Here is a 17,437-nt window from a genome sequence, read left to right on the forward strand (position 1 = left end):
TTGCTCACCAAGCTCCAGACATGCTAATTTCCCCCTCTAAAATGGAACAATCTTCCTCCAGATCTTCATGTGGCCAGCTCTCTTTGTTATTCAGGTCTCAGCTCAAATGTCACTTCCTCAGAGATGCAGTCCCAGATCATCCAAATTACTAAAATGTATGCAATATCATCCCCATCAATCTCTATTAAATAGTGCTATTTTATTTTCAAATTGTACTTCTATTTATCTAAATGTTTCTTATTTATTTTCTAACTTAATTTATGGCTTATAGGATCAGTGACTGTTTTATTAGCATTTAATTCCAGTAGTTAAAATGTCATGCTTATCACACAGTGGATGCTTAAAAAAATGTTGGGTGAAATAATATATATTATATATATAATTGTATAAATGCATGTGTGTGTGTGTACATTTACCTATATGTACATGTATGCATGTACATGTATTTACATATAATTGATATATATATATATAATGGGTTCATGTATATACATAGCATGTTAGGTACTTCACTAGGTGTTGAGCAAGGCAAATAAAACACGGTTTCTATATTCACGTAGTCCATAATCTAGTGGCAGAAGAGATGTTGAGACTTTCTTAAAGGACATACCTCTTTCCTCTACTAACAGGGAACTCTGTAAGCAGCAGTAGGGCTCTCATTTATTATTGCTTAAGACAGGTTCAGAAGTGCAAGCCTGGATATAAAAGGAAGAAGACCAAGATGTTGGATGTTTAAATACAAATGGAGAACTTGAAAAGGGAGAAATCAGGTTCGAGGGAGTTATGATAATGGGTCTACAGAAAAGTAATAAGAAAGAGAAAGAAATTACATGGAAATAAGTTAAATTTTATCAAACTGAAGGATAAAGTCAATTATGAGCCATCTCCTTGGCTGGCCTAAGCATTTATTCCAACTCCAGGGTCTATAACTACCTAACTTCCAATTAGTCCAGGCTATTGTAATGAATAGTGAGTAGCTCTGTAGGGACTTGGAGGAGGCTATTAACCACATAACGTTTGTTTTCCCAAAACTAATCCATGAAGTAGGGAGGCAAAGTACCTCTTCCTCTGATCTGTCTGCTCCTTAGCAATGGTTATAGTGGTACAGCTTTTCTTTCCATATCCTTTTTCTCTTAGACTCCTGGGACTTTTTTTTGACAATTCAGAGAAGACCTACATATGCAGGGTATGTGAGTTAGAAATCCCTGCGAGGGGGTTGAGTTCCTTGAAATTCTTCAAGTATGGATTCTTCTGCATAGTTGATGGAAATGGTTTCTAAGTGTAATGTGTATCATAAAATTCCTGGGGAGCTTATCAGAATGCAGATAACCATATGAAACATCAAGGATTTAATTAAGTAGGTAGGGGATGGTCCCTGGAACCCTGGAATATGCAGTTAAGAACACAGAAGTTATAAGTTGTCTTAAGAATATGTTTTGAGAAACAACGGCTTATACTGATGTCATTATTACCTTGAAGAGAGAATTCTGAGATGATACAATTGGAGTGATACCTTGAAAGTGGAGTTTCATTTCTGTGATTATAACTGAGAAAAAAAGGACATCTCTTCTGGATAGACCCAACATGTGGCCCAACACTAGTTCCAGTTCCTTTCTGTTGACTGGTTTTCCAGGCTTGGAGGCAGTTCACCACTGGATTTCCACACCCTTCTTTTTCATCTACATCTCTATCCTTTTAGGCAACAGCACCCTCCTTCTTCTCATTAAGGAGGACCACAACCTTCATGAGCCTATGTACTATTTCCTGGCCATGCTGGCAGCCACAGACCTAGGGTTGACATTGACCACAATGCCTACGGTGCTGAGAGTCCTCTGGTTGGATCACAGGGAGATTAGGAAAGTAGCCTGTTTTTCTCAAGCCTACTTTATACACTCACTTGCCTTTGTAGAGTCTGGTGTTTTGCTTGCTATGGCCTATGATCATTTTATAGCCATTTGCAACCCCCTTCGATATACTTCTATACTCACTAATAATCAAGTGCTGAAAATTGGGCTGGGAGTTCTGATGAGGGGGTTTGTATCTGTTATCCCTCCAATTTTACCCCTTTACTTTTTCCCCTATTGTCATTCCCATGTCCTCTCCCATGCATTCTGCCTTCACCAGGATGTCATCAAACTGGCCTGTGCTGATACCACCTTCAATCGCCTGTATCCAGTTGTGCTTGTAGTCCTTATATTTGTGCTGGATTCTCTGATTATCCTCATCTCCTATGTGTTGATACTCAAGTGTGTCCTGAGGATTGCCTCCAAAGTGGAGAGGGCCAAGACCCTTAATACCTGTGTCTCCCATATCTGCTGTGTCTTGGTTTCTATGTCACAGTCATTGGATTGTCTCTGATTCATCGGTTGGGGAAGCAGGTCCCACATATTGTCCACCTCACCATGAGCTACATATATTTTCTTTTCCCTCCACTAATGAATCCTATCATCTATAGTGTCAAGACCAAGCAGATCCAGAGTGGCATTCTTCGCCTTTTTACTACACATAGAGTTGAAGTGTGATCTCTGATTATCATAGTCCCTCACACAGAATGTGAGAACTCTGGGTTTTGGCAGAGGAGCAAAACAGTCTCATATCAAACACCGATGATCAGATATCTTGGTAAATAATTGTGAAAGTAGAACTACAATTGGCCCTACATTATCTCTGTAAGCTCAGGTCTTTGGTCTAAGCTAATTGGTGCAATTTTTTAAGAGAAAATTTGTGTGTACTGTTTGCCACTCAATTTCTGTGATAACAAAGGTATGTCCTTTTAAAGGTATGTCTATAATGTATCTAAAATATATTTTTGGGGGGTTAGGAAGATGGTGGATAGGAATAGAATTGTAAGGATATAAAATAATAGTTATTTTGCATAGATTAAATTCGGTCTATTCATAGCTAATCCAATCTAACTCCCATGAATTGCCCCACAGATATTCATATAAATTGTGGCAACCTATATGTTTGGCCACTGATGGTCTGGAATTTTCCTGAAAAGAATTATGAATTCTTCCTCACTGAGTGTTATAATCACTTATCACCCCAAACATATCATTGATGTCTCCCCTTTCCATTAAATGATCATGAATTTGTCTCAAGAACTATAAGCTTATATTTATTTCTCAAGACAGCACCTACTTATGAAAACTAATTTGTGATAAGAGGAACCAAGGATAAAAGAGAGGTAACAGACATACCCCATACTCCTTTGCTCTTTTCCTTCATTCTTATTCTACTACTCCAACTTTAGCTGTGATGTTGGTACCATCTCCAGAACATATACCAGTAGTTAAGTGGAAGAGATGGTTTCCTCTCCATCCTTTTACTATGAAAAGGCTTGAGGGACAGAAGGAATAGATTTCTACGTTTTGATTGAAATTTTCTGATGAGTTGGGCAGGGACTGAAGGGACTGCTACTCAAGTCAAAAATAGCCTCCAAGGGTGGAGGCTGTGTTTTCATTACACCTCAATTAGGGCAAAGAAGGGAGAAAGTGAGCCAGGAGAAGGAATATATAGAAGAGGCTATTGATGTGATTGGTGCTTTGTCCAGACCACTTTACAGAACTGTGCACCCTCTCCTTGTTCCTGTGAGTGTTAGCTGCTCATAACTCACACTTGCTGCTTTCGTCAGGCTATTATTCTCAAGTCAGTCAGAACTGCTTCACCAATATTATAACCCTTGCTTTCCTGGAGGCAGCCCACAGGTGAATAACAACTCTTTCCCTTCTAAAGCTAAACTCCACCTGGGACTATATCCTTGCCCATCTCCTTCCCTTGTTTACCCTGTTGTTTCTTACTCCCTGTCTCTAGACAGTGACATTAATAAATTGCATACATCTAAATACTTGTCTCAGGTTTTGTTTACAGGGAGCCCAGCCCAAGAACACTTACAACTCTCATCTCTTTCCTTTTTCAGCAAGAGATTTAACTGCGATAGAACTGAACTTATAGAAAGAGAGAAACTATATGTTTTATTCACTTTTTTCATCCTTATCACTTGATGATATCTAAGTAACACAGCTTGAATACTAAACTGTGCGTATGTGTGTGTGTGTGTATGTGTGCACACAAGCAACATGCATTTGATGGTAAGTTACATTCTGTTTCCCATTGTTCATTTTCCCAAAATACAGGAAATGAAAGCTAAAAAATCACAGGCAAGCAAATCTGGTTGACCATTTGGTCAATGATTAATGAAATGATTGCCCTTGTTTAGGAAATTTCTTATTTGCAAGTAATTGAGGAAACAAAATCATTTAAAAGAGGCCAGAAGAGGAAAACAGAAATGGGGAGACCAGGGAGGAGATTAAAAGAATACTTAAATTTATCTGTGCAAAGGAACTACAAATGACTGCAATCCACCCAGACATTTATTTTTCTTAAACATCTATTTTATGAATCAATATAAGCATATCATTTCCTTGGGTGTATGTTACTGTCATCACAAAATTTAGTTTCCTATAGATCTCACAGAGGTATATCTATTGTAAAATACAGGGCACTAAAAACAACCTATTTGCAACAGCATATCCCAGGAAATACTGCAAATATGTTTTGTATTCATAAACAAGGTGGACTTCAGAGTGGTCTGTTGGACCAATGCACCAACCCATCAGTGAATCTCAATCAGTGAATCTCCATCAGAACAGCTTGGTTAAGTCTGAAATTTAGCTTATCATCACTGAATACTTTAAAAAAAAGAACTTGTATGGGGTTACTATTGGAGGACTTCACAATAAATAAATTCACTAGTGCCTATTGAGATGAATAATCACCACATAGTTATAGGAGATCTAAGGTTTATAAGAACATATATTAGGAAAAAACCTTTGCAAGTATCATTTTCTCTCTTCCAAAGAGTGTTTTAAGTACATAGCATAAACTATAATTTAAAAGATAATCTACCATAAGGATACTGAATTTGAATTAGGAAATGAGAGGCTAATTATGCATTCTTCTGGATGAAACACATAAAAATGATTAAAAAAATGATCAGAAAGAGAGTCCGAGGGGGAGTCAAGATGGCGGGGAAATAGGAGGAGGCACCATTTCAACCTGTACCCTAAAGTGAGCTGATTACCTACCAAAGAACTCCGACCACCCATGAAATCAGCCTGAGATCAGAATTATACACGTCTGGATCTCTACAGGAGCAGAAGACGCCAGTGGCAGGTAAAGCAGACTGGGAGTATCGGACTGATATCGGAAGATAAACAAAACGGGGAGGGAGCCACCAGAGGTGACCAATTGGAAAGTAATACCCCAACATGAGTGTGCTCTGCATCTGGGGACCAGCATTAACTTGGAGTCTGGTTGAAAGCACTCAAAAAACAAAGAGCAAAGGATCGCGGCGGGTAATAGTGGGAACCTGGGCAGTTAGGGTCAGGGACCTAAGTCCCCGGACCCAGGACCGTCTCCCCTGGCGCTGAGCCAGAGAGAGTGCGGCGGAGAAATCAGGTCTCCATCCCTGAGCCGCCAGTGCACCTGAACACCAGCGTGCCCGAGAATGAGTGGGGTCTGGCTCCCGTGAGGGGCTGGGAGCCTGGCCAGACGGCAATCCTGAAACACGCGCGTCCCACACCCTCCCTTGGGATAGGTGCTCATAGGCGCTAGCCTGGAGCTCTGGCATCTGGAAAAACCAGACATTCCCAGCCCCGGACAGCGGGAAAATCTCAGTGTGCGATCTCTGCTCGGAACCTCTCTGGCGGTCTGGAGCTGCCTAGACAGCCACCGCTGCCCTGGTTTTGGGTACAACGAGGAGCTCCTGCATCCCCAGGGACAGTGACTCAGAACCGACTCTGCCAGCAGCTCTTGCAAAACATTCTGAGGCTTCTCTCTGAGAGGGAGGTCGGGGTGCAGTTTAGTCTCCTCTAAACCTCCAAAAATCATCAAAAGCTGTCAAGGCAAGAGAAAGCAGATGAAAGAACATAAAACCCCCAGAGAACAAAAGGCTGAAAAAAACGGTTTCCTCAGAGCTCACCCCCTTGAGGGGAGCGGGAGGACCTAACTCAGGGAACATCATTGTCTGAAAACCCATGTGGCAGGCTCCTCCCCCAGAAAACCAACCAGGAAGGAAGAAAAAAAAAAAAAGACTACAAGAGAGCAATCACCACTACTTCATAAATACAACTTTTATTTTTAACTCTTTACCAATATTCTGGTTCTTTTTTTTTTTATACATACAGATAATTTTTTAACCTATTTACCATCACACTGAGATGTCCAGTACATCAAATTCTTTAATAACCTTCTAACCTGAACTTTTTGATACATACACCCAGGTTTTTCTTTTGCTTTTCTATTTTTTTAATTCTTTTTTAATTTTAAATTAGTTTAGTCTAGTTTATTCTTTTTTAATTTTTATTTTCTAATATACATATAGAGTTAAACTTCAAGGTAATTCCCTTTCCCCAATCAATGCTACCCCTATAGGCAAACCAGTTTCTAATCCCCCTATAACTTACGAAAGTTGAGTCCCTTAACAAAAACATCAAGATACCTTCAGGAAGAATCAAAATAACCTTCCTCACCCACACTGAGAATCTATAACCACTCTCCCAATTTTTCCTTCTGTCAGTGTTTCTGTGAATTTGTGTTTGTCCTGGTAATACATAAATCTTATACTTGGGGTTCTGTCTGATGAGATTCTTCCCTTTTTTTTGCTTATATATACATATTTTTTTCTCTTGTCATATACTTTTATCACTCTTTTTGTTTGTCTGTTTTTGTTTGTATACTTCACAAATCTTACCTTGTGGCCCATTTGGGCTGAGCTTTCTCTTTTATCTTCCCTTTTTTTTTCCTTTTTTCTTTCCCCTTCTTTTTTCTTTCTTCTTCTCTATTTCTTTTTCTTTTCGTTTTACTCTCATTTGGGTGGGGAACCCTGACTACACAGAAGCGTTCCAGGGTGCACATTGACTGCACCACAATCGATAAGTCCAGCTGCATCTGTTCAGTCATCTCTTACCAAAATGACTAGGAGGAGGAATACCCAACAGAAGAAAAATACAGAGGATGGGCCTTCTGCAAAAGAGCTAATGGCTATCGACATAGACAATATGTCAGAAAAGGAATTCAGACTAACAATTATCCAGGCAATAGCTAGGTTGGAGAAAGCCATGGATGATCAAACAAAATAGATTAGAGCAGAACTGAAAGCCACCAGGGATGATGTTCACAATGTTAGGGCAGAACTGAAAGCCACCAGGGACGATGTTCAAAATGCTCTCAATGAGTTCCAATCTAATCTAAATTCTCTAAAAGCTAGGGTAACTGAGACAGAAGATAGAATTAGTGATCTGGAGGACAAACAGATAGAGAGAAAGGATCAGGAGGAAGCCTGGAACAAACAGCTCAGAAGCCACGAAAACAGAATCAGGAAATAAACGATGCCATGAAACGTTTCAATGTCAGAATTATTGGAATCCCTGAAGGGGAAGAAAAAGAAAGAAGTCTAGAAGATATAGTGGAAGAAGTTGTCTATAAAAATTTTCCCAATCTCACGAATGGAAACAACGTTCATGTACTAGAGGCAGAAAGATTTCCTCCCAAGATTTTAGATTCTCGAAAGTCCTCATGACACCTAATAGTTAGAATGAGGAATTATGTTTCAAGAGAGACCCTCTTAAAAGCAGCTAGGACAAAGAAGCTTCTTACATACAGAGGAAAGCCCATTAGAATAACATCAGACCTTTCCACAGAGACCTGGCAAGCCAGGAAGGGCTGGCAAAATATATTCAGAGTACTAAACGAGAAGAACATGGAACCAAGAATACTCTATCCAGCAAGACTGACATTTAAAATGGATGGAGAGCTCAAGAGTTTCCAAGACCGGCAAGGCTTAAAAGACTATGCAACCACCAAGCCGACACTGCAGGAAATATTAAGGGGGGTCCCATAAAAGAGAAAAAATCCTAAGAATATCATTGAACAGAAATATAGAAACAATCTACAGACAGAAAGACTTCAAAGGCAACACAATGTCAACAAAAACCTATCTCTCAATAATCACTCTCAATGTGAATGGCCTAAATGCGCCCATAAAGCGACACAGGGTTGCAGATTGGATAAAACGACAGGACCCATCCATATGTTGTCTACAAGAGACCCATTTTGAACCTAAGGATACACCCAGACTGAAAGTGAAGAGATGGAGAAACATCTTTCATGCTAATGGGCCTCAAAAGAAGGCCGGGGTAGCGATTCTCATATCAGATAAATTAGATTTTAAACTAAAGACTATAGTCAGAGATACAGAAGGACACTACATAATTCTTAAAGGGACTATCCACCAAGATGATCTAACAATTGTGAATATCTATGCCCCCAATATGGGAGCACCCAATTACATAAGAAAACTATTAATCAAGATAAAGAGTCATATTGATATGAATACAATAATAGTAGGAGATCTTAATACGCCTCTCTCAGAAATAGACAAATCATCGAAGCAGAAAATTAATAACAAATAAGAGCATTGAATGAAACATTGGACCAGACCTTATGAACATATACAGAACATTCCACCCTAAAACAACAGAATACTCATTCTTCTCAAGTGCACATGGAACCTTCTCCAGAATAGACCACATACTGGGTCACAAAGCAGGACTCAACCGATACCAAAAGACTGACATTATTCCCTGCGTATTCTCTGATCACAATGCTTTGAAACTGGAACTCAATCACAAGGAAAAGTTGAGAAGGAATTCAAACACCTGGAAGCTAAAGACCACCTTGCTTAAGAATGCTTGGATCAACCAGGAGATCAAAGATGAACTTAAACAATTCATGGAAACCAATGAGAATGAAGACACTTCGGTCCAAAACCTATGGGATACAGCAAAGGCAGTTCTAAGGGGGAAATACATAGCCATCCAAGCCTCCCTCAAAAACATTGAAAAATCCAGAATACACCAGCTGTCTCTACACCTTAAAGAACTGGAGAATCAACAACAAATCAAACCAACTCCACACGCAAGAAGGGAAATAATCAAGATTAGAGCAGAGATCAATGAGGTAGAAACGAGAGATACAGTAGAACGTATCAATGAAACTAGAAGCTGGTTTTTTGAAAGAATCAATAAGATCGATAAACCATTGGCCACACTAATCTAAAAGAAAAGAGAGAAAGCCCAAATTAATAAAATTATGAATGAAAAGGCAGAGATCACCACTAACACCAAGGAAATAGAAACAATCATCAGAAATTATTACCAACAGTTATATGCCAATAAGCTAAGCAACCTAGATGAAATGGATGCATTCCTGGAAAGCTACAAACTCCCAAAATTGAACCAGGAAGAAATTGACAACCTGAATAGACTGATGTCTAGTAATGAGATTGAAGCAGTTATCAAAAACCTCCCAAAAAACAAGAGCCCAGGACCTGACAGATTCCCTGGGGAATTCTACCAAACTTTCAAAGAAGAAATAACCCAATTCTCCTGAAGCTGTTCCAAAAAATTGAAGCAGAAGGAAAACTTCCAGACTCTTTTTATGAAGCCAGCATTACCCTGATCCCCAAACCAGGCAAAGACCCTACCAAAAAGGAGAATTTCAGACCAATATCACTGATGAATATGGATGCAAAGATTCTCAACAAGATCCTAGCAAACAGGATCCAGCAGCACATTCAAAAGATTATCCACCATGACCAGGTGGGATTCATCCCTGGGTTGCAAGGTTGGTTCAACATTCGCAAATCAATCAATGTGATAGAACAAATCAATAAGAGAAGAGAGAAGAACCACATGGTCCTCTCAATGGATGCAGAAAAAGCATTTGACAAAATCCAGCATCCGTTCCTGATGGAAACGCTTCAAAGTATAGGGATGGAGGGAACATTCCTGAACTTCATCAAATCTATCTATGAAAGACCCACAGCAAATATCATCCTCAATGGGAAAAAGCTTGCAGCCTTCCCGTTGAGATCAGGAACACGACAAGGATGCCCACTCTCACCACTCTTGTTCAACATAGTATTAGAAGTCCTAGCAATGGCAATCAGACAACAAAGAGAAATAAAAGGTATCCAAATTGGCAAGGAAGAAGTCAAACTCTCTCTCTTCGCAGATGACATGATTCTTTATATGGAAAACCCCAAAGACTCCACCCCCAAACTACTAGAACTCATACAGCAATTCAGTAACGTGGCAGGATACAAAGTTAATGTACAGAAATCAGTGGCTTTCTTCTACACTAACAATGAAAATACAGAAAGGGAAATTAGAGAATCGATTCCATTTACTATAGCACCAAGAACCATAAGATACCTGGGCATAAACCTAACCAAAGAGGTAAAGGACCTGTACTCAAGGAACTACAGAACACTCATGAAAGAAATTGAAGAAGACACAAAAAGATGGAAGACTGTTCCATGCTCTTGGATTGGAAGAATAAACATTGTTAAAATGTCTATACTGCCTAGAGAAATCTATACTTTTAATGCCATTCCGATCAAAATTCCACCGATATTTTTCAAAGAGCTGGAGCAAATAATCCTAAAATTTGTATGGAATCAGAAGGACCCCGAATTGCTAAGGAAATGTTGAAAAACAAAAACAAAACTGGCGGCATCACGTTACCCGATTTCAAGCTTTACTATAAAGCTGTGATCACCATGACAGCGTGGTACTGGCATAAAAACAGACACATAGACCAGTGGAACAGAGTGGAGAGCCCAGATATGGACCCTCAACTCTATGGTGAAATAATCTTCGACAAAACAGGAAAAAATATTCAATGGAAAAAAGACAGTCTCTTCAATAAATGGTGCTGGGAAAACTGGACAGTGATATGTAGAAGAATGAAACTCGACCATTTTCTTACACCGTACACAAAGATAAACTCGAAATGGATAAAAGACCTCAACGTGAGACAGGAATCCATCAGAATCCTAGAGGAGAACATAGGCAGTAACCTCTTCGATATCAGCCACAGCAACTTCTTTCAAGATATGTCTCCAAAAGCCAAGGAAACAAAAGCAAAAATGAACTTTTGGGACTTCATCAAGATCAAAAGCTTCTGCACAGCAAAGGAAACAGTCAACAAAACAAAAAGGCAACCCACGGAATGGGAGAAGATATTTGCAAATGACAGTACAGACAAAAGGTTGATATCGAGGATCTATAAAGAACTTCTCAAACTCAACACACACAAAACAGATAATCATATCAAAAAATGGGCAGAAGATATGAACAGACACTTCTCCAACGAAGACATACAAATGGCTATCAGACACATGAAAAAATGTTCATCATCACTAGCCATCAGGGAGATCCAAATTAAAACTACATTGAGATACCACCTGACACCAGTTAGAATGGCCAAAATTAGCAAGACAGGAAACAAGGTGTGTTGGAGAGGATGTGGAGAAAGGGGAACCCTCTTACACTGTTGGTGGGAATGCAAGTTGGTGCATCCACTTTGGAGAACAGTGAGGAGATTCCTCAAGAAATTAAGAATAGAGCTTCCCTATGACCCTGCAATTGCACTGCTGGGTATTTACCCCAAAGATACAGATGTAGTGAAAAGAAGGGCCATCTTTACCCCAATGTTTATTGCAGCAATGTCTACGGTCGCCAAACTGTGGAAAGAACCAAGATGCCCTTCAACGGATGAATGGATAAGGAAGATGTGGTCCATATACACAATGGAGTATTATGCCTCCATCAGAAAGGATGAATACCCAACTTTTGTAGCAACATGGACGGGACTGGAAGAAATTATGCTGAGTGAAATAAGTCAAGCAGAAAGAGTCAAGTATCATATGGTCTCACTTATTTGTGGAGCATAACAAATAACATGGAGGACATGGGGAGATGGAGAGGAGAGGGAGTTGAGGGAAACTGAAAGGGGAGATGAACCATGAGAGACTATGGACTCTGAAAAACAACCAGAGGGTTTTGAAGGGGTGGCGGGGGGTGGGTGGTGGGAGGTTGAGGAACCAGGTGGTGGGTAATAGGGAGGGCACGTACTGCATGGAGCACTGGGTGTGATGCCAAAACAATGAACACTGTTATGCTGTAAATAAAGAAATAATAAATAAATAAATAAATAAATAAACAAACAAATAAAAAAGAGAGTCTGAAATATTAGAGATATATTGAAAAGACTAATCTGATCTAAAAAGTCAGCAGATTATTCCTCTTGCAAATATAAAATGAACTAATGGCAAGTGAGAGGTATATGAATTCATTCTTTTAATTAATAAATAATTGCTGGATTTTTTCTCAGAAGACGCAGATGTTTATAGGGTAAATGAAAGGAGAAAACCTATACTAGGTTTTATGTTAAATTAGATATTCAGAGCTATTAGAGATGTTCAAAGGACTAGGGGGTCTCTATATCCAATCATGTCAATTTTTCCTTTGTAGCCTAAATCTTCAGAAAGTATCATTGTTATGAATAAGCTTATAAACAAAATGTATTCTTATGGGAAACTTGGAAGTTTATGCCCGTATAGTTCTATGGCTTGTCACCAAGCTGACAGGTGGTAGGAATAGTAAAGAAGCACCAAAACAGTGGGTAAGATGAGCTATACCTTCAGAGGAAACACTTAAAAGATGGGATCTGCATGGTCTAGAGTGGGATGCTGAAGGCTGAGAGATATCTGTCATAGAAAAATTTTTCTATTTTTCATAGAAAGAAAATTTTCTATTTTTCATAGAAAAGAAGGCTTTTGAATCAACACAAGCTTGCTCAACAAATAGCAAAAACAAAAACAAAATCCTAGGAAAAAGAATTCTCTGAATCCTTAGTGAAGGTATTTAGAATGCCTGAATGTTACCTTCATATATGTTATAAATATGATGGGGTAGAAATAGGACTTAAACTGCATGACTCTGATCCATTGCTGGGGAATGGTAGGTAAGGTCAGAGGAAAATATTTTAACTCAAAAGGTAAGATATTTTTGCTGGTGAGGCTGAATGAATATCTTCAAAACATATATTGTCATGAAGATTGAGCTCTGTAACCCAGAAGGGGACAGGACTGACTGTATGACCCTTGTCAGGAAGCACTACATCAAAGAAAGCCTTTTCATTACACGAGATGGGAGATTCTTCCAAATCCAAAAGATGATGCTACTGTGATCCTATACTTCTGAGGCAGTGTTGTAGGAATATGAAACGAATGAATAAGTTTTGGAAAACACATGTATGACAGAGCCATAAAAGCCACTTAAGAAAATGATGCCCCACTCACCTCCTCCCTGAGCTCCCAAACCTGGCTGCTTAGAGTGTTGGTTGATATGGCTAACAGCTGCTCTCGTTCTCCAGGGATTTGTCCTATGCCTTTCATGGAAAGTTATCCTGACTGGGGCATCTTGCAGCAGATGGAAATTTAGAAGTGACTATCTCACTAAAATGAAATGAGATAGCAAGCCATGAAAAGACAGAGTGGACTAAATCTAATCACGTGAGCCCTTAAAAGAAAATATTTTTCATTAATGGCAAAAAAATTAAACTAGTGGTAGAATGATAACCCAAAATGATTCAATGTTTTAGAATACCTTCACTAAGATTCTAGAGGAAGTGGTGCTTCCAGGAATGGATTTATACACAGGTAGGGAACTCTGTGGACGAGAGGGTAAATCTTAGTACTGATGAAACACGGGGAAAGCTTGAAATCATGTGGATTATCTCAGGTGCTCACTACGTTATTTCATTTTCAGTTCAAAATATGGCTCTCCCAAATCAAGTCATCGTAAGTATGCATTTAGAACAGCTTTCAGGGAAAGGAAATTCAGACTCAAGTCATTCTTAGAGACTGATTCCTAATCATGACTTCCCAAATCCTACTGACTTTCAGAAAGACTATGGACTGAGGAGAGTTCAGGACAAAGTTAACTGAATCTGAGATGTCAGAAACCAAAATGTTACCTACATGGTTTAACACATTGCACCCATCCTCATTTTAAAGTCTCACAGTTGGTCGAAGTTCTAGGACAAATTTAGGAGACAAAGCTAATACAAGACAAGACAGTTCATCAGATCCATATCCATGACAGAATATGAATACAGTCCTTTCAAGTCAAGGATGAATTATCAGAGGATAATTCTCCATGTCCACTACTTCGCTTCATCATTACTTAAAGTAAAAGAAGATTTTTTACTTGATTTTTATGGTTCCAAACACAAGAACTATGATCTCTGGATAAGACTTACTAAGAGGAAGATATAAAGCTTTGTTTGAAAGAATTTATCAGTAATTGGGACTCATTGGTGAGATAATATCCCTTTAAGAATGCATATTTGAAAAAGTGTAATAAGTGATCTCATTTGAAACCAGAGGAAGGTAATTGTCAGAGAATTATCAAACTTCATCTAAGTTTTGTGAGATTACTTGCTCCCAGATTCAGGAAAGGCAAAGCCAAATGCAATTTTGATGTTATCTTCGCTATTCAGGGATCAGAAAGGACAAAGGTGATTTGACAGCATGATTTCCATCTGCTAGATAAAGCTACAATTCTGCTTCTTGTCTGTAGTGACAATGTGGAGTTACAGGGCACAGTTCTGGGGGCCCTCATTCTTCCCCAGAAGGCCAGGAGAAGATATCCCAGAAGCGTAATTATCCAGCAGCCAAAGGGACCCTGGGGAAGCATTTTTCTATACAAATAACTTCACCAATTAATCCTATTAGAGGTTATCAAAGATAACATTTGCATCAGGTTCTATATCAAGACCACAGTTACCTCTCCCCTTAGCTCCTGGTGCCCCAGGTAAGACTCTGGTGACCATGAAAGAAAGGATGAGATGGAGGTAATAGAGAAGAAATTGAAGATAACTGCTCTTCTTGGACTCCTCTTCTGTCATGCAGATACTGCAAGGTGGTGAACACAGGAGAGGGGAAAGCTGTGTGTATGCATGGACTGGGCTGTGTCTAGTGTAAAAGATTGCCCCATAAAAGTTCAACTCCCTAGGACATACTGACTCCCCAAGATACCCAGTGCATTTTTGTTTTGTTGTCTTTTGTTATTGTTTCAAATCATGGGTGCATATATGAATAATCAAGAGATCCAGGTTGCTACCTAGACTTTCTTGTTAACCCAAAGCTATCAAGAGTATTTTTCCTACAGTAGGAATATTCTTTGGAAGAGGCAAGCAGAGGAAGAGAGACTGATTTTGAGAGCACAGTTTCAAAGCAAGGTCACATAACATACAGGTTTCAATATCACATCTTTCCCTCCTCTTGGTGCTATTCTCAATGTTCAGTTTTCTTTCTCACACATCCCCTTATGTAATCTTTCTGCCCTTTCTTTCATCTTCTTTGTGCCTTATACCTTTGGTAATTTGACTAATTCTCAGTTATAGGACAAAACTGTATGTGTTTGTGTTCTTACCCTAATGCTTATCCATATGAGTTGTTGTTCCTTTAAGTCTTGGGAATGGTCATAGTGTAAGAGTTCCACTTGGGATAAGATACAATCAGGACTGGTCAAGAATGTCCACCATTGAGAAAATAGTGGAGTCTGGAGGGCTTGCTGATGACCACATATGCAGGGTGTTGGTGAGTTGTTGGTGACTCTTAACTGGACATTTGTTTGGGAAAAAACTGGGCTTCAATCAGCAGCTTACACATTAACCAATTAGTGTAACAGTAAGTAGTATTTGGAAGTCAATTTCAATACATAAATTAGTTTAATTATCAGCTTACCAGCCAGTTAGTGTGTCACCATGTTAAAAATAAGACCATTGATATTTCATTAATGACCTGATAATCTATGTCAAAATCTCTCATTATTTCCAGGAAGACTGATGTATTCATAGAACACTCAATAAAGAAAGCAATGTTAGCATTGGATGGAAAATACCTCCATGTTTTAATTGGAATGAATTAATTAGAGCCCTTAGATCTGAAAGACTGGTAATAAAATGTAAAAGACAAAACATTCTACCTTAAGGTTTAGGCTAGAGCTTGGGTGATGGGGAAGAGACATATGGAACTTAGTTACAGGGAAGGGGCAAAGTGAGGGATGAGATTTAAACCCAATAAAAGTGTAATGGACATACGAAGAAGAAGGGAATTGGAAAATGACAGAATGGAGATAACATCTAGCTGAATCCTAGGTGCATGTGGAGAAAAGGCAGAAATCACTAGACGTGCCTAGCCAAAGCCAACCAGAATTAGCTGTACCATGTGTACGGGTGGAAAAGTAATTGTGTAATGTAAGCCACTGACATTGCACAGTGCTTTTTCATGTGGTATTTTTTTTCATTAGCCAATTGACACAATAAATAACTTGCATAAACTCTTCAAATATTAGTTTAATATTTAATGCTAGTGCATTCAGTATTGCTAGTGCATTTCTACTGCTGTGTAATACATGACCATGAACTGCACTGCTCACAACACTTGTTTATAATACAACCATTCTGTAGGTCAGAGTGTGGTAGGCTTCAGTGGTTCTCCACTTAGGCTTTCATGGCCACCATCAAGGTGATGGCTGGGCTAGGGTCTTGTATGAAATTTCTAGGGAAGAATGCACTTCCAAAGGCATTCACCTTGTTGGCAGAATGTATTTCCTTATGGCACTAAGAATGATGTTCCTACTTTTTGGAGACGGTCAGCTGGGACCCTTTCTCTGCTGCTCCTAGAGACTGCCTGAATTCTTTCTCATGTGGGCCCCTAAATCTTCAAACTAGTAACTATCTGTCAAGCGCTTCTCAGGCATTGAATCATTTTGGGTTACCATTCCACCACTAGTTTAAAATTTTTGCTTGTGAAAAATCTTTTCTTTTGAGGGCTCATGTGATTAGATTTGGTCTACCCTGTCTTTTCATGGCTTGCTATCTCATTTCATTTTAGTGAGATAATCACTTCTAAATTTCCATCTGCTGTCTTCAGCACCAAATGCAATGCTTCCTTGAAGCAGAAAGTTCTAAATTCCATAAAGTTTAGTAATGTAACAGTCCCAGGAGGTTAGGAGACACCTGGAAAGATTTCAAGCACCCCTCTCTGGGGCTTCCTGAGTGTGTTGGTTCTGTGGAGTTGCATAATATACTTATCCATACAAAGTATTATAATGTGAACTACAACTCCAGTAAATATGGTATCATCCCAAGAGAGACAATTTTTCTGAAAAGACCATGAGGTTTGTGTCCTTGATGACAAGTCAACTTCCTAATTTATGTAGGTATCATCAATTCCTGTTTGTTGAATCAATGAACAGAATATAAATGGTGAATCCAAAATGGAAGGACCAACTTCTTTCCTACAATATAAAATATAGTGAGAAGAAACCAGATGGCAGAACTAGAGATGGACTGTATTTTAAGAGATAGGAATTAAAATTACTTTTAACTTTTTTTCTTTTTTACTCTTTTAATGTGGCTACTAGAAAATTTAAAATCAAGTACATGGCTCAAATTATAGTTCTACTGAACAGTTTGGTCTAGAGAGAGCTTTTTTGTTTCTTCACAGGGATCTGCC

At 39.0% G+C, this 17,437-nt stretch overlaps 1 protein-coding gene across 1 annotated transcript; it reads left to right on the top strand.

The window, feature by feature from the left end:
- The first annotated feature begins 1,584 nt into the window (after positions 1–1,584).
- LOC123949374 (olfactory receptor 51B5-like) lies at positions 1,585–2,522 on the top strand. Its single transcript, XM_046016791.1, is given in 2 exon segments — positions 1,585–2,323; positions 2,326–2,522. Coding segments are annotated over 2 exon segments (936 nt in total).
- Positions 2,523–17,437: the final 14,915 nt, after the last annotated feature.

Source organism: Meles meles, chromosome 8 (genome assembly GCF_922984935.1).
Source record: "Meles meles chromosome 8, mMelMel3.1 paternal haplotype, whole genome shotgun sequence".
NCBI lineage: Eukaryota > Metazoa > Chordata > Mammalia > Carnivora > Mustelidae > Meles > Meles meles.